Source organism: Marmota monax, unplaced genomic scaffold (genome assembly GCF_021218885.2).
Source record: "Marmota monax isolate L192 unplaced genomic scaffold, Marmota_monax_Labrador192_F-V1.1 WCK01_AAM20220418_F8-fsc00056, whole genome shotgun sequence".
In the NCBI taxonomy this organism is placed as follows: Eukaryota; Metazoa; Chordata; class Mammalia; order Rodentia; family Sciuridae; genus Marmota; species Marmota monax.
In genome coordinates, this window is record NW_026695212.1 from 1,754,132 (window position 1) to 1,778,977 (window position 24,846).

The 24,846-nt window shown below is 34.2% G+C and overlaps 1 protein-coding gene and 1 long non-coding RNA gene across 2 annotated transcripts in view; one reads left to right on the forward strand and one right to left on the reverse strand.

Moving 5' to 3' along the window:
* The window catches only part of Tbk1 (TANK binding kinase 1), a 44,614-nt gene extending 28,035 nt beyond the window's left edge, over positions 1–16,579 (forward strand). Inside the window, exons 9-21 of the mRNA XM_046430690.2 lie at positions 570–766; positions 1,829–1,887; positions 2,265–2,356; positions 5,013–5,114; positions 6,403–6,481; positions 9,704–9,825; positions 9,934–10,010; positions 10,608–10,647; positions 11,215–11,316; positions 11,427–11,523; positions 12,356–12,462; positions 12,755–12,826; positions 15,800–16,579. Of these exons, the coding sequence (XP_046286646.1) occupies positions 570–766; positions 1,829–1,887; positions 2,265–2,356; positions 5,013–5,114; positions 6,403–6,481; positions 9,704–9,825; positions 9,934–10,010; positions 10,608–10,647; positions 11,215–11,316; positions 11,427–11,523; positions 12,356–12,462; positions 12,755–12,826; positions 15,800–15,851 (1,198 nt within the window). The 3' untranslated portion in view covers positions 15,852–16,579. The remainder of the gene's footprint in view (positions 1–569; positions 767–1,828; positions 1,888–2,264; positions 2,357–5,012; positions 5,115–6,402; positions 6,482–9,703; positions 9,826–9,933; positions 10,011–10,607; positions 10,648–11,214; positions 11,317–11,426; positions 11,524–12,355; positions 12,463–12,754; positions 12,827–15,799) is intronic.
* LOC124083932 (uncharacterized) lies at positions 4,392–24,379 on the reverse strand. Its single transcript, XR_006848959.2, has 3 exons — positions 24,222–24,379; positions 19,412–19,497; positions 4,392–4,633 (listed from the first exon to the last, which is right to left on the reverse strand). It is a non-coding gene; the product is annotated as an uncharacterized LOC124083932 (long non-coding RNA).
* Positions 24,380–24,846: the final 467 nt, after the last annotated feature.

Below are 24,846 nucleotides of genomic sequence, written 5' to 3' on the forward strand. Positions count from 1 at the left end.
CATTTCTTTAATTTCAAAGATCTGCTCTAGGGAAGTGTACCTTTTCCCCCAATTTTGAAAATATGTGGTTTTCTTAATTTATTACATAGTTGTGTTGCAAATATAGTGTTGGTTTTTAAGTATTTAAGTCATTTAACCTTCAAGAATTCTAAAATCAGTACTATTTCTATTCCCATATACTAGTGAGGAAACAAAGTACAGACGAATTAAGTAACAGCATTGCACAGCAAGAAAGTGGAAGAGCTGGGATTTGAACCTACGTGTCTATGTGACTCAGAATCAGTATTCTTAATGTCTCTGTTATGTTTTCCCCCATCTTTAAACATTAGGAATCTTGTATATTACAAAGGTAAATAAACAGAAAAATATTTTAGAATAGACTTCTATAAGGACAAGTTACGGAATTTTCATTTTAGTGGACATTTTAGTATTCCACATTAAAAAAAAAAACGGTATTGTAGGGACTGGTCAAGATCTTAGAAATTAATGTCATTGCACTCAACATTTAAACTAAAATTATACTACTCATTTGATCTAAAATTACTTTGTCTTCAACTTTTTTTATACAGTGCTACAGTATTTCATGAACTGGTATATAAACAAACCAAAATTATTTCTTCAAATCAAGAACTTATCTATGAAGGACGACGCTTAGTCCTAGAACCTGGAAGACTGGCACAGCATTTCCCTAGAACCACAGAGGAGAATCCTATCTTCGTTGTAAGCCGGGAACCCCTGAGTACCATAGGATTAATATATGAAAAAAGTAAGTTGAGATTTTTCTTGTTATTATTGTCCATTAAAAAAATACCAAAAATATGTAATTATAAGTGATTGTCATTTTCATAATGTTGATGGTAACATTATTGTAGAACTTATAAATATTATAATTTTGTAAATTAGTCTAAAAAGAGAAGTAGTAAAATTGAAAACCTAATAGTCATAATTTGATGTCAATTATTTTGTTTCATAAAGTGGTGAAATAGTTTTCATGTATATATTTTACTATAACTCTGCTTTTAAGTTGTGCTGACATGCAGAATTAACCTTTCATATCATAAATGTTAGAAAATATTTATTATATCCAGTGTGTATTCAACATTGTACCAGGCTTTAGAATCTAAGAAAAATTGTATCTACTTTTTTTTTTAGATGTATATAGACACAATACATTTATTGTATTTATTTTTATGTGGTGCTGAGGATCAAACCCAGTGTCTCACATATGCTAGGCAAAGTGCTCTACCACTGAGCCACAGCCCCAGCCCATATATATCTGCATTCTTTTTTAGTTGTAGATGGACACAATATCTATTTTATTTATTTATTTTTATGTGGTGGTGGTGCTGAAGATTGAACCCTGTGCCTCCCACATGCGAGGCAAGCACTCTACCACTGAGCTACAGTCCCAGCCCTGTATCTGCATTCTTAAAATCTTAAATTCTTGAAATCTTAAATTATTCACTCCAAAACATGAATTACCCAGATTTTTACCTTCCTATTTAGAACTTTGGAAACACTGAGCTCACTATGTTGGAATATATTTAAGAAAAAATGAGGGGCTGGGGATATAGCTCAGTTGGTAGACTGCTTGCCTCACATGTACAAGGCCTTAGGTTCAATCCCAGCACCACGAAAAAAGAAAGAAAAAATGAGATGCCTTAGAAATATTGAAGGTAGTTAGGGCATGAGCATTATTATTTCACATAGGTTTTTTTAATCAGGAAAAGTACACTAAAGAGTTGACACTGATATTTAATTTAGACATTCTGTTTGCCATATAAAGAATAAAATAATTCACTCAGAAATTATCTTTCTGATATTTCAGTTTCCCTCCCTAAAGTACATCCACGTTATGATTTAGATGGGGATGCTAGCATGGCTAAGGTTAGTATTTAATTGAATTATTATGTAAACATTGAATTATCCTATCAATAGTGGAAGAAATAAAATATATCTTTATAAATGCCTTTGGCTTAGAAAATTATTCACTTAATTAATTATGCTTTCTAGATTGTTTTGTGCTCTCTTCCTTATTTTCTATCCTTTCTTGAACTCATTATAAGAAAATTTTATCGAGACAGTACATGTATAAATAATGTTAAGGATGAAATATTTATTTTAGTTATATCTGCTCTTAGCTTTTGGTAGTTTATTGTGTTTTTAATTTATCTGATAGAAATATATAGGCTTGAAATTTTTTGTGAAAGTTTTTTTACTCTACCACCGTTGGCACCAAATATTGATTTTTTTTTTCCCATCAGGCAATAACAGGGGTTGTATGTTATGCCTGTAGAATTACCAGTACCTTGCTGCTTTATCAGGAATTAATGCGAAAAGGGATACGATGGTTAATGTAAGTAATAGATGAAAATTTTAAAAGTGATCATCTCATAGACCTCACTAATTAACATTGTTGATAGTTTACCACTTCAGACTAATTACTTGCATGATTGATTTTTTTAAATGTTTTTTTCAGTTGTAGATGGACACAATACATTTAATTTAATTAATTTATTTATTTTTATATGGTACTGAGGATTGAACCCAGTGCCTCACACATGCCAGTCGAGAGTTCTACCACCGAGCCACAACCCCAGCCCTTGATTTTTATTATACTATATTTATTTCACAGTTTATAAAACATTTAGAAGCTATTTTTTCACTTATTTCCTACAATAATTTTATGAGACAGGATTGTTAGAATCTGAATATTAAAACTTATACAACATGTCAGATGTGGTAGCACACATTGGAATCTCAGCAGCTAGGGTACTGAGGTAGCAGGATCACAAGTTCAAGACCAGCCTCAACAACTTAGCAAAACATTGTCTCAAAATAAAAAAGTACTGAGGATGTAGCTCAATGGTAAAGCACCTCTAGGTTCAATCCCCAGATCCCACCCACCCTGCAAAAAAACCTTACACAACACCTTTACCATGTGATAGCAAATGAATTCCTTTTCCAAAAACAATGACTTGGTTGTCATTATGCTATTTCAAAAGGCCTTTTCATTGTCATGATCCAACGTAAGAATACTTTCCAAGTTTAAATCTTTAGGATAGTCCTTCATTTCTTACCTTTCCCCCAAATGAAGTATATATTCACTTTTTTAAACAGCACTATTGAATATAATTCACATACTATATTCACCCATTTAAAATATAAAATTTTTAGTAAGTACAATTTTTAAAAAATATTTTTAGTTGTAATGGACATAAGAATTTTATTTATTTTATTTTTTTATGTGGTGCTGAGGATCGAACCCAGTTCACGCATGCTAGGCAAGTGCTCTGCCACTGAGCCACAACCCCAGCCCAGTATGTATAGTTTTTAGTTGTTTACAGAGTTGTGCAACTACCACCACTTTGTTTAGAACATTTATTTAATCACACCAGAAAGAACTTTTGCATTCATTGGCCTTCATTCCTCATTTTACTCCAAATCATCCAGTCCTAGGCAACCACTAAATATAGTTAGTTGTTATAGATTTGCCTAGTCCAGATATTTCCTATGATATGAATCATACAATATGAATATACACTCACCTTGATAAGTAGTATAAAAGCTATCTTTTTAAAATCACTTCCCAAGTAGTTTTTCTAGAACAGAATATTGATCATCTAAGGATTTTCTTCCTGCAAGTGATCCTAATAAATGTAACATGGATATGATTTTGGCCTTTTTTTCTTAACCTATTATTTATAATGTCATTTTTCCATCTGATAAGCTCTCTTCTGAGAATTATGCTTATTAGCATTCTATACATTGTTTGAAGCATTTGGATTTTGTACATGTATGGTAATGGCTTTGTTGCCAAAAGATGGTAAGAAGTATGTTTTCTGAGCTCACCTCACGGTATGTCATGTCCCTGAGCTTAAATGCTTCTGACAGTGTGTATATTTCTACCTCATGCCCATCCCTTCTTGCAAAAATATGTATGAAGTATTCTCTTTTTTAGACTTTTATTTTCCTTCCAACATTATGTGAAACCCATAAATACAATAATTTTCAATGTGTTGACATATCCAGTTTCTAAGTCTATTTTCCTATTTTCAATAAGAAGCCTCCTTGTGGAGCTAAAGGTGTAGCTCAGCGGTAGAGCTCATGCCATATGTACCTGAGTTCAATTCCCAAGCATAAATGAATTAATAAAGCCTCCTTATTTTTTACTAAGTGGTTTCTAGAAAGTTTTCATCTTCTCTTGCTATTTTCTATACCAATCACTACTTAAAAATTTTCCCCCTTTACTTATTATTTTATGCTTTAATAATTCATGAAAAAATAATTTTTAACGTAGACTGCTGTTGACAGACTTTTTCTTTCTGTAAAGGATCTGTAGTGAGTACTTTAGGGTTCATGGGCCATATGTGGATTTTTCTTTGTTTTGTTCTTATTTCTACAACCTTTCAAAATCTAATGTTATCTCATGGGCTATACAAAAACATGCCTAAGACCTTAGTTTGTTGATCCCTGAAATAGACCATAAGCCCTTTAATTATATATTATTTACTATGTCATCATTCTTCAGAGATCACATTTATTGTTGTAAAGTATCAATTGGGTTGGCAGTGTAGGTCAGTGATAGAGCACTTCCCTGGCATGTGCAAGGCCCTGGGTTCCATCCCCAGCACTGCAAAAAAAAAGAAAGTGTAGGTCAATCTACTGTGAGTACTAAAAATTAGTTTTGATGGTATAAAATGTAAATGCTATAGAATTTATTTTTGTATGTTTGAAAATTGAATTGTTATAAGTATCATTTTAATACATTAGGTTTCTAAAGTGCTAAACTTTGTAATATGGTTTGCAAAAATAAAGTGCTCTAGATATGTATAACAAATTGGTAACAAATTCTTTTAATGTTGTCCTAATAAGTATAATTTGGCTTTCATAATAAGAATGTCATTATGAAATGTTTTTTGAATAGTAGTATAGCAGTGTGTAATTAGTGATAGACAAGAAAAAATAAATAATTCCTTAGATAAACTAATGGTAATAATGTTATTTTTTAGTGAATTAGTTAAAGATGATTACAATGAAACTGTACACAAAAAGACAGAAGTTGTGATCACATTGGATTTCTGTATCAGAAACATTGAAAAAACTGTGAAAGTGTGAGTAGATTACTTCCTTTTTAATAGTGGTTCAAATATTAAATGTTCCATTTCTGTTTATTTAATCATTGTTAGCATGTGGCATGCAGTTCAAGTGTTTGTACTATGGAGCAGCTTGTAGGTGAGTGGTTAATTCATCCTAAAGGGGAAGACAGTTTCTCGAAAGCAATGAGCACCATGTCTGTGTACACTCCCTTTGTGAAGGAAAATGTAGTGGGATATGGAAACATCTTGTGTCTATCTTGCAAAGCAGAATCTCTGAAGAGGAAAACATAAAACCTCTCAATAACAAAGAAGTAGGAAGAGAGATTCAAGAACAACCTTTGGGAGTATTTTTAGAATTTTAGGAGTTACTTTTGGTTTACTCTTATATATTAATCTTTTCCCTGAGAAACAGAATGATAATTTAAACTGCCTTCTTTCTAAGCTACAATATTTGTACCACAGAGGAAATATATAAATGAAATTGGTATTTAATATTTACCTCTCTTAATTCTGAAAGCTAGTATTTTTACTGTTGTCCTGGTATAAAATTATCGAAAATTAACTTGCCTTTTCTATTTTACGCTTTCATGTGCAAATTTTTAAGTAAAGTACAGTAGTAGCACTCTTATCCTCAAGGAGTACATTCTAAGACTCCCAGTGCATACCAGAAACCTCAGATAGTACAAAGCCTTTTATATAAGCACTGTAATATAATATCGTGACAGTCGATTTGATAACTGAAGTGGCTACTAAGTGACTAATGGGTGGTTATTAGTCATAATAGGCATATATAGTGTGGATATATAGGACAAAAGGATGATTCAGGTCCCAGGCTGGAAAAAGTGAATGTTATATGATTTTATCACACTACTCAATGGCCTAAAATTCAAAACTTGTGAATTATTTCTGGAATTTTTCATGTAATATTTTAAGACCACTATTGACCACCATAACAAAAGCCATAGAAAGCAAAACCACAGATGAGGAGGAACTACTGCATATAAAATTTCTTCTTCAGGAAGGCATCAGGATATAGACTTTGAATAAATTTTTTATTAAATAGTTATGATGATAAAAACTTAAATACAATTTGTAAACCATCTTTTAAGCAGAGGCTTAGACAGGAAGATTGTAAGTTCAAGACTACCCTGGGCAACTCTTAGCAAGAGCTGGTCTCAAAATGAAAAATAAAAAAGGATGTAGCTCAGTGGTAGAGCATCCCTGGGTTCAATCCTTGATACCACCAAAAAAAAAAAAAAAATGTATTCATTTAATTTTTTTCCTGTGATTTACTTTTATACAGATATGAAAAGTTAATGAAGATCAACCTAGAAGCAACAGAGTTAGGTGAAATTTCAGACATACACACCAAATTGTTGAGAGTAAGTATTTATAAAATTATAGGCTAAGAATCTATTCCTTTTCTGGCAAGATTAGACTTAGAAGTTTCTTAGAGCATTGATATTTCTAAAAATCTCCACAGAAAGGATGTAACTTTTTCCCATCTTCATGGACTTGTTAACAATATTTAAATACCCTTACTGTCTTGACATTCTTTATAACATGTTCAAACTCTTGCTGTACTTATACACACACACACATACATCACTCTACCTCCCTCCCTTTTTTTTTTCTCTCTCCTCCCTGCTTTTTGACTTTTAAATCTGTAGTGATATTGTGTTGCTACTGTGGCTATTAAAGCAAATTTATAAAAGTAATTTAACATGTAGTTGGATGTGGGTTGGGTCAACTTGTTTAGAAATAAATGCAAATTAATTAGGACAATATTATCAGATTTTTTCTAAAATAAAAAGTAAAGAAAGATTTGGAATCCTCAAGGCAGTTTCTATCACTAGAAAAAGCAATCACAGCACAAGTTTCAACTCTGCCAAAAAATATACTCACATTTCAGGGAGTCTCTGGATCTCTTATTAAAATGTGTTATAGAGGGGCTGGGGTTCTGGCTCAACAGTAAAGCGCTCACCTAGCACGTGCGAGGCCCTGGGTTCAATCCTCGGCACCACATAAAAATAAACAAATAAAATAAAGGTATTCTGTCCAACTACAACTAAAAAATAAAAATAAATATTTTTTAAAAATTGTACTATAGATCCAGGTGATGGTGTGCACCTGTAATCCAAGCAATTTAGGAACCTGAGGCAAGAAGATCACGAGTTTAAGGCCTGACTGAGCAACTTAGACCCAGTCTCAAAAAATACAAAGGACTGGGCATGATCAGTGATAGAACACCCCTGGGTTCAATTCCTAGTATCACCCTCCCCAAAAAAAGAGTATTGTAGAAGTACACAGAATTATATATTGTACGAATTGACTTTTAATCCCAGAGTTTCCTCTATTTACCTAGCTACTTCTATCTTGCTAGTTAAGGCATTAACTTCTTTGCATCCTTCTGCCTTTTTTTTTTCTCCCTCAAAAATGAGCAATTTCATTCATACTCTGTTCATCTCATGGGTTATTGTACCAGTTAAATTATATAGGTAAAAATACTCCTGCCTGGTGTGGTGGCACATGCCTGTAATCCCAACTACTCCAGAGGCTAAGGCAGGAGGATCACAAGTTTGGGGCTAGCCTAAGCAACTTAGCAAGGACCTGTCTAAAATTTATAAATTAAGAGGGCTGGGGATATAGCTCAGTGATAGAATGTCCCTGGGTTCAATCCCCTGTACTAAAAGAAAAAAAAAAAAAATACTGTACCCTTGCAAGCTTTTAGTATTTAGAGTACTTATAAAATGGATGTTAAATTAAAAGTGAAAAAATTAAGATGAAATTCTTTTCTCTTTTAAACTTAGGCTAGTCTTTAGTTGTTTCTTTTTTTATCTTTTTAGTACAGGGGATTGAACTCAGGGACACTTGACCACTGAGCTACATCCCCAGCCCTATTTTATATTTTATTTAGAGACAGGGTCTCACTGAGTTGCTTAGCACCTCACAGTTGCTGAGGCTGGCTCCTGCCTCAGCCTCCCAAGCTGCTGGGATTACAGGCGTGTGCCACCAAGCCCAGCTAGTTGTTGTTTTTTTTTCAGCTTTAGGTCAAGAACAATGACTTTCCAAAATAGTCATAATTGAGTAATAGGTTGTGAAGTTTAGTGCATTCTAATCAGCAGTCAAAATTTTTAAGTACAATATAAAATGTCAGAAAGCATCATATCACTGTTTTCTAAAACTTTTTGTTCATTTATTTATACACTTTTTTTTTTTTGGTACCAGAGATTGAACCCAGGGGTACTTAGCCACTAAGCTACATCCTCAGCCCTTTTAATTTTTGTTTTGAGACAGAGCCTCACTAAGTTGCTGAGGCTGGTCTTGAACTCACAATCCCCCTGGCTTAGCCTCCTGAGTTGTGTGATTACAGGCTTGACCCTCACACCCAGCTTAGTCTTACTTACTATTCCCTTAATATTCATCCTTCATGTGCTTGTAATTTTCCACTCCTCTGTGTAACACTATAAGAAATAACTTTTCCATAAACTATTAATTGAACATTAATATTAAAGAAGACATAAAACATTTTTTAAAAAGTGTATATTTGACTATGTAAAAATTTAAAATCTTCATTTGCTAAAAAATGTTAAAAAGCAAGTCAGTTGGGAAAATTTGATAGTTTTTTATAAAAATAGCTCATTTGAATTGATAAGGAAAATATTAAATCTGTAGTAAGTAGATAAACAACATTTAGATAATTACAAATAGAAATGTAGTGAAAAACTTAAAGTTTATACTAATATAGTAAAAGAAAATTGCATATTATAATAATAGTAAGATACCATTTTTGTCTTTCAAATGATCAAGGCTTAAAAAATTGTAATACCAGTGCTGACCAAAGTGTGGTGAGAAGGTCTCCCTTCACTTTGTTTCTAGTGGTAGTATTACTTAAGACTTTTTCAAAATGAAAAGCAGTAGTGTATAGACCCTTAAAATATTTAAGAGTATTCATTCTTTAAGGCTAACCTTCATCCTTTCTCAAATTTTACAAATATTTAGTTCTGTGGTAGGAAAATGATAAATTTACTAAACTTAAATGAATAGGATCTTAGATGAGGTTTTTTTCATTTTCTATTTTTAAGAGGAACTACTTTTCTTGAGCTTCTAGAGAGCACAAATCATATGTCCTATACTTTATCCTTGGGACTATGCAAATGGTTCTCCTATTTCATATTCATAATTCTATAATATATAGAATACTAATCATTTTTTATAGAAAAAAAATGTTAGTTGAAGATACATATTTCACATATCTGTTTTTAAACAGTATTTACTGAGCTAGGGTGGTAGAGCTAGTGACAGAGCACTTGCCTAGTGTTCTCCCTAAACGCCCCCTACACACACACACACGCACACACAGAATATTTACTGTATGAAACATTTTATAAAATATTTTAGTACTAGTTTGTGTTATGTTGTATTATTATATTGTACTCTTGGTGGAAATCAACCTAAGAAACTGCTCTTGTATTTAAAGATGAAAATAATTAATCTGCCCTCACTTGAGGCAGTCTACAAAGAAATGTCCAGACTCCATTGGCACCATGGTTATCATTTCTGACTTCAGCAATCTGGATCTGAACCCACTGGTTTTTATTTAGCTTTCCAGTTCCCAGGGGACAATAGAAACAAGTCTTCAGGATATCGACAGCAGGTTATCTCCAGGTGGACTGCTGACAGATGCATGGGCACATCAGGAAGGCACCCATCCAAAAGACAGAAAGTAGGTTCTGGTTTTATGAGTAGTTTCTGCTCTTATTAATATCCTTTTTCACATTGATTCAATTAATTTAGTTGGATTTTTTTGTTTTTTGTTTTTTCCTTGAAATAGTGTAGAAAAACTACAGGTCTTATTAAACTGCATCACGGAAATTTACTATCAGTTCAAAAAAGACAAAGCAGAACGTAGTAAGTAAAATTTTCTATTTGTTAATCTAATGAATCAGCCTGCCTTGGTAGTTAGTTGTAATTCAGATGGATTAATTTTGTATATTTGTAAGGGTGGCTGCTTGAGTTATTTGTTCCACAGATAGAATTCTGTAAGGAAAGAGGTTGAATATACTAAAAATTATTCTTAAAACAACCTTTTGAATAATTTAATTCATAAAATCCAAAGCTTCAGGGCCGGGCAGGTAACAGACAAGAATGAGATTGGCCTGTGAGGACTGAGACTGGAGAGTAGACAGCCCATCTAAGAGGGAGAGCCACTGTTCAGAAAGCCTGGTCCCCAGGTTTCTCATTTCTCAAGAGAAGTTAGAAATACAGCTTTTGTTAGAAATATTCCAATCTTTAAGTATTAGCAGTTAATTTTTTTTTAATGTTAACACTGTACAGACCAAAGAATAAACCTCTATCTATAAGTGATATGAAACCCTTAGGCCATAGGTCTGTGACATCTGCTTCAAACTCTTCACCTTTTTGAAGCAGTAATCTCAAAAAAGGAAAAACAGTGCAAGTAATATTATGATTCTACATTAACAAAAGTATACATTTTCTTATTTCTAGGACTAGCTTACAATGAAGAACAGATCCACAAATTTGATAAGTAAGTACCTATTTAATTGGTTGTTTTGGTGCTGTTTTGGTTTTCTCTATTAATATAATTCTTCTGAAAATTGTGATTAATTACAATAAAAAATATATACTTTAATCTAAACTTTTAAAGGATTGGTGCTATGGGTGCACATTTTTGAGGCCTGTCCATCTGGTCCCTGATTGGGAAGTTATCAAGAAAGACAAATGAGAGGGAAGAAAAATCCCTATTCCTCTCAAGTCAACTTCTCTCTCATGTGCTCTGATTGCATAAGGGTAGAGCAAAGGAAACAGAGGCGAGGACAGTTTATTTTTGTTAACATTCTCCAGTTTGAACTTTCTCTTTCTTCCTTTGCTATGTCTGTCTTAAAAACCTTTGCTTTCTACTATAAATGTTCTAAAGCTACAAAATTATTATGTATATATATTTTATATATATTATTATATATATTTGAAAATGTTTAAATATTGGAAGTAGAAACAAGTAGTTACAAGAAACTCTTGTAAACCTCTTTGATTATTTTTGATTATTTTTACATGAACTTCATGTAAACCTCTTTGATTATTTCTAAAATTGTAGGCAAAAACTGTATTACCATGCAACAAAAGCTATGACCCACTTTGCAGATGAATGCGTTAAAAAGTATGAAGCATTTTTGGATAAGTCAGAAGAATGGATGAGGTAAGTAAACTTATTTTGGGGTAATGGTTGGGTAATTACAATATAATGTATATATTTAAGTGAAAATATTTCACTAGACTGCTTACTAATGGATTATTTTTGGTTTTCAGAAAGATGCTTCATCTTAGGAAACAGTTATTATCTCTAACTAATCAGTGTTTTGATATTGAAGAAGAAGTATCAAAGTATCAAGACTATACTAATGAGGTACAGCTTTCAAAAGTATCTAGAATAAAAGCTTTGATCCATTAGGAAAAAATTAAAATTCTTACTTTATGTCTCATAATGATTAAAAAGGGAGAAACAGGACAGGTTTCACATGCCTATATTCATCTGTATTCACCCATTTTTTGGTATGTACTTTGAGGCAAATTATAAGAATTTTCATGTTTTATAACCAAAAACATCTATTAAACCATTCTTTTGTCGTTAGTAACAAGAGTGTTTTTGTTATTGTGTCATGATGGTTTTAAAATAGAAATTTAAAGCTGAGGCTGGGGTTGTGGCTCAGCGGTAGAGCGCTCGCCTAGCATGTGTGAGGCCCTGGGTTCGATCCTCAGCACCACATATAAATAAAGGTATTAATTACATATAAGAGGAGGTGAAGGGAAAGGGGGAGGGAAACAAGGGAGAGAAATGAAGTACAGTAGATGGGGTAGAGAGAGAAGATGGGAGGGGAGGGGAAAGGAGGGGGGATAGTAGAGGATAGGAAAGACAGCAGAATACAACAGACAATAGTATGGCAGTATGTAAAAACGTGGATGTGTAACCGATGTGATTCTGCAATCTGTATACAGGGGGAAAATGGGAGATCATAACCCATTTGAATCAAATGTATGAAATATGATATGTCAAGAGCTATGTAATGTTTTGAACAACTAATAAAAAAAAGGTGTTGTGTGCAACTACAACTAAAAAATAAATATTAGAAAAAAAATAGAAATTTAAAGCTGTAAATGACTTTACTAAAAGCTAAAACACTTGATCTATGACCTATAGTAAGTACTTTTGTTCTCTTATGTGGTTTTTGATGTTTCAGTTACAAGAAACTCTGCCTCAGAAAATGTTTGCGGCCTCCAGTGGAATCAAACATACCATAACCCCAATTTATCCAAGTTCTAACACCTTAGTGGAAATGACTCTTGGGTAAGAAACTTACTTGGAAATTAAGATATTTTCATTTACTTTAACTTTGGTTTGTAATTTTGCTCTTAAGAATTTTAAAATCTTGGGGCTGGGGCTATAGCTCAGTGGTAAAGTGCTTGCCTTGAATGTGTGAGGCACTGGGTTCGATCCTCAGCACCACATAAAAATAAATAAAGATACTGTATGTTCATCTACAACTAAATAAATATTTAAAAAAAAAAGAATTTTAAAATCTTGATGTTGATTGTGAATATGGTGTTTGATAATGTTAATTAAATATTTTGTATTATAGTATGAAGAAATTGAAGGAAGAGATGGAAGGGGTGGTTAAAGAACTTGCTGAAAATAATCATATTTTAGAAAGGTAAGTAATATAAAACTCATCCTGTGTTGTTGATTTTCTTTGCAGTTGAGTGAGTACACATCTGTGTTTATATCTGTCAGTCTTCTATCAGTGGTTAAGCATTGGGAAGGGAACAAAAATGTCAGAACCTTTATGTTTTCTTCTTTCAGCATGATGATGAATTTGTGATACCTTCTAATAGTTGATTGATTCCATTTTATTGAAGCATTGGTTAATAGAATTATTTGCCTATTTGAATCAGTCCCCCGAAAATATTTCCACATGACTTTTCATAACATTTGTTCATTAGAACAAAGATTTTAAATTTGGGGATTCAGGGTTGCCTATAGAATAGCACTCTGATTAGTGCTGAGTAACTTCCAGAACCCTCTGGAAACCTCCTGGCAGGTGAGTGCCACATGGAAATGCAATTCTTTGAAGACCTAGGTGTTTGCTTATCCACAGAATATTAATAGATAAGACCAAAAGAGAGTTGAAAAACATGCAGAGCCAAAAGAAACCATTTTTGGATGGCTGTTTTTCAGATCCTGGTCCCTCAGAGAAATCCAGTCATTTTTGGCTCTGCAGAACGATTTCTCTTTCAGGCCTATAGGTACTCCTCTACACACTCTCACCCTTAAAGTGCTGATAAAATTACCTGTTATGTGATGTTGTGTACCTTTGCAGGATACTTTCACACTGTATTCTCTTCCTTCAGGTGCTTTACAGCCTAGAGCTGAAGCAGGAAATCAGTCTCCTATATCCTGAGAGTTTCCCCATTATCTATTTAACCCTCTCCTTTTGGTTTAAATTGTTTCTGATTTTTCACAATTACAAATTATGCTCCAGTGAACATCCTTGTGTATATCTCTTCATGTACTTTATAAGAGTTTTTGAGGGATCAAAATCTAAATGTTTCTAGATGTGAAATTTATGGGTATACACATTTAAATTTTAAGTTTATTGCCAGTTTATTCTTTTAAAGAGTTATATGTTCTAAACAGACAAAACTTATGCTTTTATCAACACTGAATGTTATCAGTCTTTTAAACGTTTGCCAATGTTTTTTAGTAAAAATTGAGATCTGCTTTTAGTATATATTTCTTTGGTTAATAGCAATGTTAAACATCTCTTTATATGTTCAAATTTTATTTCTTCTGCCTATTAGGGTTTTTGTTTTGTTTTGTTTTAGTTGTAGCTGGACACAATACCTTTATTTTATTTATTTATTTTTATGTGGTGCTGAGGATGGAACCCAGTATGTCACGCGTGGTAGGTGACCGCTCTACCACTGAGCCACAACTCCAGCCCTAACCTGTTAAGTTTTTTTTTTAATTATTTTTTTCTATTTGTTTATAGAAAGTAGATAGTAATTATATCACTTTTTTATGGTATCCACTTTGTAATTTCTTCACAACTTTAGCTAAATTCTAAATTTATCCAATAAGGCTAAAGATTAGAAAGAAGAGACTATTAAGATAAATTCTTAACAAACTTTTATATTGAATCATTATGACTTATGGAATGAAATTACCCAATTCCTAAAGTACACCTAGTAAGTCAGTTTATCCTGTGTTTTATTTGCAGATGTTTTCGACAGCATATTAGTAATATAATATCACATAATCTTAACATAAATGTTACGTGACTTCTTAAGATTTAACAGAACTAAAGGGTATTCAAAGTGTTTCAGACCAGAAGTGTTTCAGATTTCAGATTTTTTTTTCAGGTTTTGGAATGTTTGCATATAAATAATGAAATATCATGGAGATGAGACCCAAGTCTAAGTACAAAAATTGTATCTCTTTTTGTTTTTTATATACAACTTTACACTTAGGCTGAAGTGAATAATACAATATTTTTAGTGTGCTTGCATTATGACTTCAGCTTGTCATAAGGTCAGCTGTGAAATTTTCCTTTTGTGGCCTCATGTTAGGTACTCAGTTTCAGATTTTGAATCATTTCTAGTTTCACATTTTCAGTTTAGGGATGCTCATCCTATAATGGAAGCCAGGTCTTATGCAGAATATTGTACCGCTGTCTCCACATGGGTATCCCTCTGTTACTTCAGTTTTTTGTTTGATTTATCTAAAATCACCCTCCCCAACTTAGTTTCCCCTCTAATTTCCTCATTCTCTTTAGTGGGACTACCTTTTTTTCTATTCCTTTAAACATAAATTATTTTATGTACATACTTCCTTTACTCCCTCTCAAGTTTGGTGATCTCTCTTCAACATACTTTCACATTTCCCCTCTCCACCCTCATTCAACTTGCTTCTCTCTTCATGTGGAAGTTGTGGTAATAACCTGCTATCCTGTTTCCTTAGCCCCAGGCTCTTCCCATCTCTCATGGGCATTACAGCCAAAATAGTCTTCCAAAGTATTGATGTAGCCATGCCACTTCTTTGGCTCAAAAATTTCTAAACAGATATTACCTAAAAATTGGAGTCTAAATTCATATTTTCAAGAATATAATGGTCAGTTCCCAGCTTACATGAACCCAACTTTATTTCCCACTGCTCCCCAAAAAAAAAAAAAAAAACTTATTGTTCTAGAAAGATTCCATACCTTATCCCTTGAATGTCACACTTCCAACTCCATTTCTTGGCTTATAAATTTTTATGAGAAAGTATCTGATTCTTAACATTTTCACATTTACATCACTTCCCATATTCTTTTTTTTTTTTTTAAGTCTTCTCAAGGCACTGAGTTGTGTTTTTTTATCTATTTACGATAACACCACTCTTGTTCAGAAAGAAATAGAATGAATAGTTGCTTAAACTCTTTAAAAATAACTGTTCCCCCCAAAAGTAGTATTTGAAATTTCAGGTGTTAGAGGACAGGGCTACAACTCAGTGGTAGAATGCTTGCCTTGCATGCACAAAGCCCTAGGTTCATTTCCCAGCAATGAAAAACAAACTAACCAGCCAACCTCGGGAGCCAAATCAGTGAATCATTTTGAGATTATCTTTTTTCTTTTCTTGTGTGTTTTAGGTTTGGTTCCTTAACCATGGATGGTGGCCTACGCAACGTCGACTGTCTTTAGCTTTCTAAGAAGTTTCAGAAAAATTTCAGTTTGCACAAGATAATGCTGGGATATTAAATGAAAGCCTTTATAGGTGGTCTCTCATTTCTACAATTCAGTATTTGATGTGGTCTTGTAAATATGTATAATATTGTAAATACATAAAATATATAAATTTTTGGCTGCTGTTAAGATGTAATTTTGCCTTTTAACATTTATAACTACACGAGGCAGTTTGACCTCAGCAAGCATTAGAAGAAAGCCATGACTGGCTGACAAATTGAGATGCTGGTCCTTCACTCTGACGAAAGCTGGAGAAGTCATATTTCTCCAGCTGCCTATTGGAATATTTTTAAATGGAACCAAATTGGCATCCTTACAAATCAAAGACTAATAGTTGGCAAGTTTATAAATGGTTAGAATAGAAAGGTGGCTTTTGTGAGTGGGGAGCAGAAGTAAACCACTGTTTTATTGGAGTCACTTTTTTTTTTTTTTTTTGAGAAGGGTAAATGTACATTATTTCATTTTATAAGGTGCCCAGAGCCCAGTTTTCCTCCTGTTTGTTTAATTTCAGATGAATTATTGAACAAAATTTTTAAAGTGAATTAATTACTTTATTCATTTTTGGCCATAAGTGTATAATTGTCATTAAAATTTTAAGGTCATTTCAATTATTTAAAGCTGTATATTTCTTTAATCCTGCTTACTATTTCATGAAAAAAATAAATTTCTCAATTTTAACGTAAAAAGTTCATGTGTTTCTATTTATCCAGTATGAGAAACAAAAATCATCTTTTTCCCTCCCTTTCCTGTAGTGCTAGGAGTTAGCCCAGGGTAGTTCATACAGAGTAGTGCTCGCTAGGCAAGAACTCTACCACTGAGGTACATTGCCAGCCCAAAAGTTATATGTTGAAAGGTGCATATGGGTAGTGATGGTAAATTATTCTCAACATACCAAATGGGGTGACGGTTTTGTGTTTCTTATAAACCCACTAATTCCAAGTTCTTTCATGAATTTATGCTATGCATATTGTAAGGGAATTTTTTCTTTGAAATATCTATTCTGAGTTCTAGACACAAAGATTGTTTGGAAATTATTTTATTCATTGGAATTTTTATTTGTTTTGATTTTGGTTTTTGGCTTATCACACTATTGAAGGATGAATATACACAACTGTGTCATAAAGATAATATGTACTAAAGAGTAAATAAATTTGACTATCATGATACATTGAGAACTGAATCATCTTAAAACTGAAAATGTATTAAGATTTTAATTGAGATTATTGATGCATTTTTTTTGTATAGGGAAATTTCAGTTTCACACGTATACATCATAGAAATAAACGCAGAGATAACTATTTTTATTTATATAGTTGTGCAGTTACTTGGTGTTGAATGCCTACTTAGTCTAGAGTGTGAAACAAAGGGGCATTTAATCCCTCTTGATTTTAATTTTCCATTTTACCATCTAACATATATATCTTGAATTGCATTGTTTAAATGTTTTATAGATAAAATTTTACTCAGATTATGTGGATAGGTGGTATATTTTCAGGTTTTATTTTTATTTTGAGAGAAGAATACCAGTAAACAAACACTTTCTATTAGTATTTTTATTAGTGGGATTGGTAGGAATATAATCTATTCTACATTTGTAGTTTTTAACTTTACTGGATTTTTTAGGTTTTTTGTTTTCTCCATTATAGTAACATGGAAACAGAGGGGTTTTTGTTTGTTTGTTTTTCTTGTGGTACTAAAGACTGAATTCATGGCTTTGCAAATGCTAGGCAGGCACTGAGCTACTTCCCAGCTTGTTTTTTTTTAAGACAGGGTCTTGCCAAGTTGCCCATCAAACTTGTGATCCTCTTGCCTCAGCCTCCTGAGTAGTAGCTAAGATTACAGGCATGTGCCACCACACCCAACTTCTTTTAAATCCTCATTTAAAACTTTGTTTACAGTCAATAAATACATGGTGTACCAGTCTAGTAATTTTCAGAGACTACTAAAGTTTTAGTGACTGCTGAAACTAGTTTTACAATAAGTTTCATCTCCAGTTTAATTGCTTTTTTGTTTTCAATAATAGGCTGTTTGTAAATGATGGGAATTAATGATATAAAATATAGAATATATAACAAATGTAGAAATTAGTAGATTAGCACTTAACATAGAAGTGAGGCTATAGTTCTGACTACAGAAAAATAAAAATGAAGTAAGTGAACATAAAATATGTGAAAAGAAGAGGTGGCTTCAAGTAAATAAAAAGAAATTCGAGATTTAAGAAAGAAATTTGAAAAATAATCCTATTAAATCTCCTAAAATTCCAACTTCTGGGCTAGGGTGTTGTAGCTCAGTGGTAGAGTGCTTCTCTGAGGCCCAAGGTTCAATTCTCAGCATCACAAAAGAAAAAAATTTTTTATTCTTTTATTTAAATTCTTCTATTATTTTGGAAATTACCAAGTATTATTACATCTGTGGCTTAACAGACTTAATTATCCTATATCAAAAAGAGTCTTCTTAAATATAAAAATATATAAAATATAAAATTTTTCAAAAATTTATTTAAAAATATACTTAGTACTGGGCACAATAGTGCAACTTGGGAGACTAAGATGGAGTATTGCACGTTCGGGGACAGCCTTGGCAACTAATGAGACTCTCAGTAACATAATAAGAGCCTGTCTCAAAAAATAAAAAAAGATTGGGAATGTGGTTCAGTGGTAAAGTGCCACTGGATTCAGTCCCCAGTACTGAAATAAATAAGAATAAATTAAAAGAAAAAAAAAGTAGTGGTAGAGCTCCTGCCTAACATGCAGGAGGCTCAGCACTGAAGAATATATTATATCTTCATCAGTAAATTATACAGAAAATAGTTACAATAATCTTGATTTTTATTTCTGGAGGTTTTTTTAATGTTCACTTTTTTAAAACATGGTTTCATTTTTTAATACCTTTGTGGTTTTTTTGTTTTGTTTTGTTTTTTTGTTTTTTTTATGTAGTGCTGGGGATCAAACCCAGTGCCTCATGCATGCTAGGCAAGCACTCTACCACTGAGCCACAACCAGCCCTAATGTTCACTTTTTGTGATGTTCTATGGTTAAAAACAAGAGATACATTGTTTGGAATTACCTAAGGAATCATCAGTAAGAATAAGCACTCTCAACTATGTTGTCAACAGTTTTCTCCCTTCACAATTACAGCCATAGTCACAGCTGTAATTAAAGGCAGAAATAAGGGCTGGGGATGTGGCTCAAGCGGTAGCGCGCTCGCCTGGCATGCGTGCGGCCTGGGTTCGATCCTCAGCACCACATACAAACAAAGATGTTGTGTCTGCCTAGAACTAAAAAATAAATATTAAAAATAAATTCTCTCTCTCTCTCTCTCTCTCTCTCTCTCTCTCTCTCTCTCTCTCTCTCTCTCTCTCCTTAAAAAAAAAAAAGGCAGAAATAAAATTGCCTTGTGTTTCTGATTTCACCCCACTCTGTTGTTTTATCCATGTGTTTGTATTTGAGGTAGAGCTGCAGAAAATTTAGTTACTCTAACAAATTTTTAAAACTGAAATCAGGCATGACGATACATACCTATAGTCTCAGCACCGGGGAAACTCAGGCAGAGGGATCCCTTGAGCCCAGAAGTTCAAGACCAGCCTGAGTGATATAACAAGACCCTGTCTCAAAAAAAAAAAAAAAAAAAAAAAAACTTTTTAAGTGAAGAAATAAAACAGAGAGGTTCTGGAGGCAGACACTGTTGAGAATAAAATGTTTAAACAAGTCTTAATAATGTTTTATATATATATATATATATATATTTAGTTGTGGATAATACCTTTATTTTATTTATTTATTGCCTTTATTTTGTTTATTTTTATGTGGTACAGGAGATCAAACCCAGTGCCTCACGCATGCTAGGCAAGCACTCTACGCCTGAGCCACAACCCTAGCCTCTTATTTATTTATTTTTATGTTGTGCTGAGGATTGAACCCAGTGCCTTATGTGTGCTGGGCAAGCACTCTAACCACTAAGCCACAACCCCAGCCCAACAGTATTGTTTTATCTGTATTCCCTACCCCACATTTTTAAGAAGACAAAAGTATCTGAAAAAGCTGTACACTGTTGTTTTAGTTGGACTTGATTTCTGATTGTCACTTCAAGAGGATTCAAAGTCCAAGTTCCAAACAAATACTGAAGTGGAGTATCAACCAAAAGCATATGATCTGGAAATAAAAACTAGCAATATAATAATATCCCCCATTTCTCTTTGGAGTGTAAATCGGCTCCAAAAATGTACTGTGCAAGCCCAGGAAAAGCAGCTCAGTGACCTAGCAAGTACAAGGTCCTGTGTTTGATCCCCAGCACCACCAAAAGAGAAGGGGGGGGGGGGGAGGAGCTCAAATATTGCATCAGGCTACTGTAGGTACTAAAAAGCATATGACTACATGAAGAAGTTCCTTTCTTTTCACAAACAATGCACAAAGCCCAAATGTTAGATGTAGTTTTAGTGGGAACTTCAGTTCAAGTCACATAATAGACAGCTAGAAATCAGGGCCAATAATGTTAAAGAAAAGTTAAAGAGAATTGTTTATCAAAATGTTAGAAATCATGGAGCTGCAGTTGCGGCTCAGAGGTAGAGTGCTCACCTAGACGTGCGAGGCCTTGAGTTTGATCCTCAGCACCACATAAAAATAAATAAAGGCATTGTGTCCAACTTAAAAGGTATTGTGTCCAACTTAAATATTTTTTTAAAAAATGTTAGAAATCAAAACAGGACCTTGGGAAAGAAATCAGACTCACATATTTCTTGTCTTATAATTAGTCAAATTCTTTTTTTCGCCCTAAATTCTTGTCATGGTTTAAAATAGGTGTCATTTTTCCAGTAAAAAAATATATAAAATGGGATCAAGGCCACCTTTGGGAGATAGCTTGTCAGTCGCTATCTAAGTCCTACAAATTGCCATTGACAATTCTATTGGATGCTGAGTTGGATACGGTGGTGGTGGTGGTTTCAGTCCTCTCTGAAAATTGTTTTTGTGAAGAAAGTCAAGGGATCCATGCTTTAAAATTGTCAGCTGTTACGTTAGGTTAGAGTTTCTCCTACGACAGCTTAAACTCTTTCTTTAGAAAGAACATCTATTAATATGGTTTCTAGTTATAAGGGCCAAAGTCTAAAGGACAAGTCAAAGGAATGACAGAGAAAGGGGATTTAGGGCTAACAGGTGGTCTCCAGACACATTGGCTAAAGGAAAGTTCACAAAGTGTCACATGTGGGTGTCACAGTGTTCCTCATCCATGCTCTGTGGAGAGTCACTCTGGAACTCTTGGTCTCAGCTATGGCCATAAGAAATGACTTTAACAAAACCTTCAGAAGAATAGCCCATTTCTTTTACTGGTTACCCAAATCTCTGATCTGCTCAAAGAATCAGAAATCCAAGTTGCTTTGGAGCCAAAAAGGAGGTAAGTTACTTCAGACTAATGCTTGGTTTCAAATACATTTTTTTCCTATTACTAACTTTCCTGAAGTGGTAGTGGTGTTGGGGGTGGGGGGGTTAGAGGGCAAAAGGAAGAGGGATAGAGGTCTTAAAACTTTTTAAAGTATTGATATTAAAAGCTACAGGGCTGGGCGTGAGACTCAGTGACAGAGTGCTTGCCTTGCAAGTATGAGGTACTGGGTTCAATCCTCAGCACCACGTGAAAATAAAAATAGATGTATTGTTTCCACCTACAATTAAAAAAAAACATTTTATAAAAAGCCACAAACATTTTTATAATCCAGTTTTTTTCCTTTTTGGGCATCTGCTTCAGAAAAGTTTTCTAAAGAGAGATGGAGACTTTCGTTTTTTTAAAAAAAAATCTTATTTTCAGTGAACCTTAACTTGCTTCTTGTACTAAAATCTCTTATAACACACAGAAAAATAAATAAATCACGGTAGGTTCCCCTACTTTTCCCTAGGGAACTAAAAAAATTAATGGACCTCATGTCTTGTTTGGGTTAGTTAATATATCATACATCAGTCAGGTATTTATTGGTGTGAGATTTTAAGCACACTAAGGATGCTACTGCACAAAACTCTGTATTTTCTATCCAGTCCTACCTGACTAGAGAGTGCTAAGGTCAGAGGAGAGGGGATCAAAGGGAATGGAGGATCAGTTGACACTTCCATGTCTAGTATCTAAAACTCCTGCAGAGCCCTGCTTTTGCCTGCATACTCTAGGGGACCAGTGTTAGTTTTACCACTTAGACTAAGGTAAGCCAGTTCTCTCACTTCATGATGTCTCATCTTGTAGCTGAATCATAGTTCTAAAAAGGCTTCTTCCACACCCATATAGCTCAGCATTATATATTAAGTGCTTAACTATTTCCACTTGTCTGATAATCAAACATAAGGACATGATGAATTACCTTGCCCAGATCCTCCTCTAATTAAAACAAAAGTGATTCTGATCTATAATCACCAGGGATTATGAAATGTATAAAATATAAGTATATATTTCAGTCATCTGTTTTGCTTGGATTAATATTTTCTTTCATTCTTTTTCACTACCAAATATGAGGAATTTAGCTTAATTATTTATAAATCTCTGTGTATATATACTATCCCTCATGGGTAGAATAGTGTAATTTGAGACATTAGAGCAATAGAGGGGAATTTAGGAAAATTGTTTCTCTAATTTCTTCATTTCGAAGATGAGAAAACTACCTCCAAAAGGCTAACCATCTTAGCCTCCCAAGATTATTACATGGGCAGATGCAAAACCTATTCCAGATTATCCTCATCTTCGTCTAGGGCTCTTTTACCACACCATAGTACTGGAGAACGTAAAGATCAGACACTGTGAGCATGTGAACCCTTACTGAATATTTTACATATAGTAGTCTTCACCATGGATAATCTAACCTAGAAGATTAGGTCATCAATTTTTCCAAAGTAAAGCTTGGTACTGTTCTGGTGGAGACTAATGGCCTGTTTTCTAAGCAGCATTTTACTTACACACAATCTTATACAAGAAAGTTTTTTTGTTGAGATATTACCCTATCATAATGAGATTATTTAATACATGTCTTACAAGACTATATTCCCTCATGATCAAGGACTATCTTTTAACTGGGCATCATGGTGCATGGCATCCCAACTACTCGAAAAGCTAAGGATCTCAAGTTTGAAGCCAGCCTCAGCAGATTAGCAAGTCCCTGTCTCAAAATGAAAAAGACTGGGAATGTAGGTCAGTGGTAGAGTGCCCTTGGGCTCAAACCCAAGTACCATTATACCACACACACACACAAAAAAAAAAAAAAAAAAAAAAAATCTTTTATCTGCAATGTTTGATGCACAATGTTTTGTAGATAACTCTTTGTTTTACTGAATCAATTTATGAAGACAGTCTTTTAAGATTTTGAGTTGAATTAAAAGAATGAATTTAGGGGGCTGGAGTTGTGGCTCAGTGGTAGAGCACTTGTCTAGCACATGTGAGGCACTGGGTTTGAGCCTCAGCACTACGTGAAAAATAAAGTTAAAAAAATATTCTGGGAACTTGAAAAAAATGAATTTACTCTTAAAATCTGCTAATTCCATGATCTTTGCTCCACTCTCTTATGAGTTGATGTATTATGGCTACCAACAAAAGGTAGCTCAACACCAGGTTGTTGTTATTATTTTGTAGTGCAGGGGATTGAACCCAGGAACTTGTGCATGCGAGGAAAGCACTCTACCAACTGAGCTACATCCCCAGCCCCATGGTCAGATTATTGCTTCAGGATTAGACTTTTCCTATCACTAATCAATATCCTACCATAACCTAAGGTTCTTTTAGTACCTCCAGTCTAGTCAACCCCACTTGAAAACTTTTGAGGCAAAACCTGTGATTTGTATTTAATGTTAATTAAGTAAAGGCTCTCAAATGGCTTTGCTGCTGCATAACTCATTTAGTTTACTCTCCTTCAGCTCTCTAACTCACTTGGAAGATAATAAGTCACCCCGAGGCATGAATTAGGAAGAAAGGACACATCTGAATTCAATACAAATTTTAAGCCCCTTGAGTTTCTATGGTATTGAGAGAAAAATGTGGAGAGGTATATGAGAAAAACCAACATTTCATGGCCTGGAGCCATTTCTAATCTAGTTGTGGAACCCCAGCTAAGTATGAAACAGCAGAGTTCAAGAGCTTTGTACTCTGGTGGAAAGATCAAAGGAATTCAGAGTCCAACCTGGCTTCTGCTACTGGGAGCTGACCTAGGCAGTCATTTAAATCTCCCTAACTTGAGCTTTCTCATTTCTAAAACATAGGGATTGGTCTTGATCTTAAAGGTTCCTTTCAGTTCCATAAATGCCATACAACAATACCTGATACACAAAGCAGCTGCTTAATTGTTGAAGAAAATTAATAGGGAAAGATTACTTGATGTCCAGTAGTGCCGCAGTCTGGCTGGGCACAAACCACGAGCCACTGAAGCAGGAACAAACTTCATATTTTTGAACTCCACCAAAATACTTCACACACGCTCCCGGGGAATTCTCCCAAATGCCATGCGGCTCGTCCAGGAACCAGGACCCAGCAGCCGGAAATATCCTCCAGAGATCCCTCCTCCTACACTTCCCCAACCAATGGGAACTCTCCGGGAATCCCCACGAGAACTCCAAAGTAGCGTGAGAACTGCAAAGTAGCGGCTGAGGCAGATAGTAATGCCTCTCCTGTCAATCAATACTATTGGCAAAATGCCAGGGGCCATTCCGACTCAGCTGTGGCTCTCAGCATCTCCCCCCTTCTATTTAATTAAACAACAAGCAATGTGGCTTAGGGACCGTGCCTGTAGGTTGTCCAGTACAACATATGGTCCTTACCTGTCATCGGATGAGCTGACCTCTAGGCGTCAGCCTCCTGTCTTAGGTTGGTACCACTGCAATTGGATCATACCCTTCACTGACTACCGGTCCACCATACAGCCATACTTGTGGAATGGCCTATGCACCAGTGGGGGGGTGAGGTTCTTGCCTCACCTCTGTTGGCCCCCAAATTTGGCCTT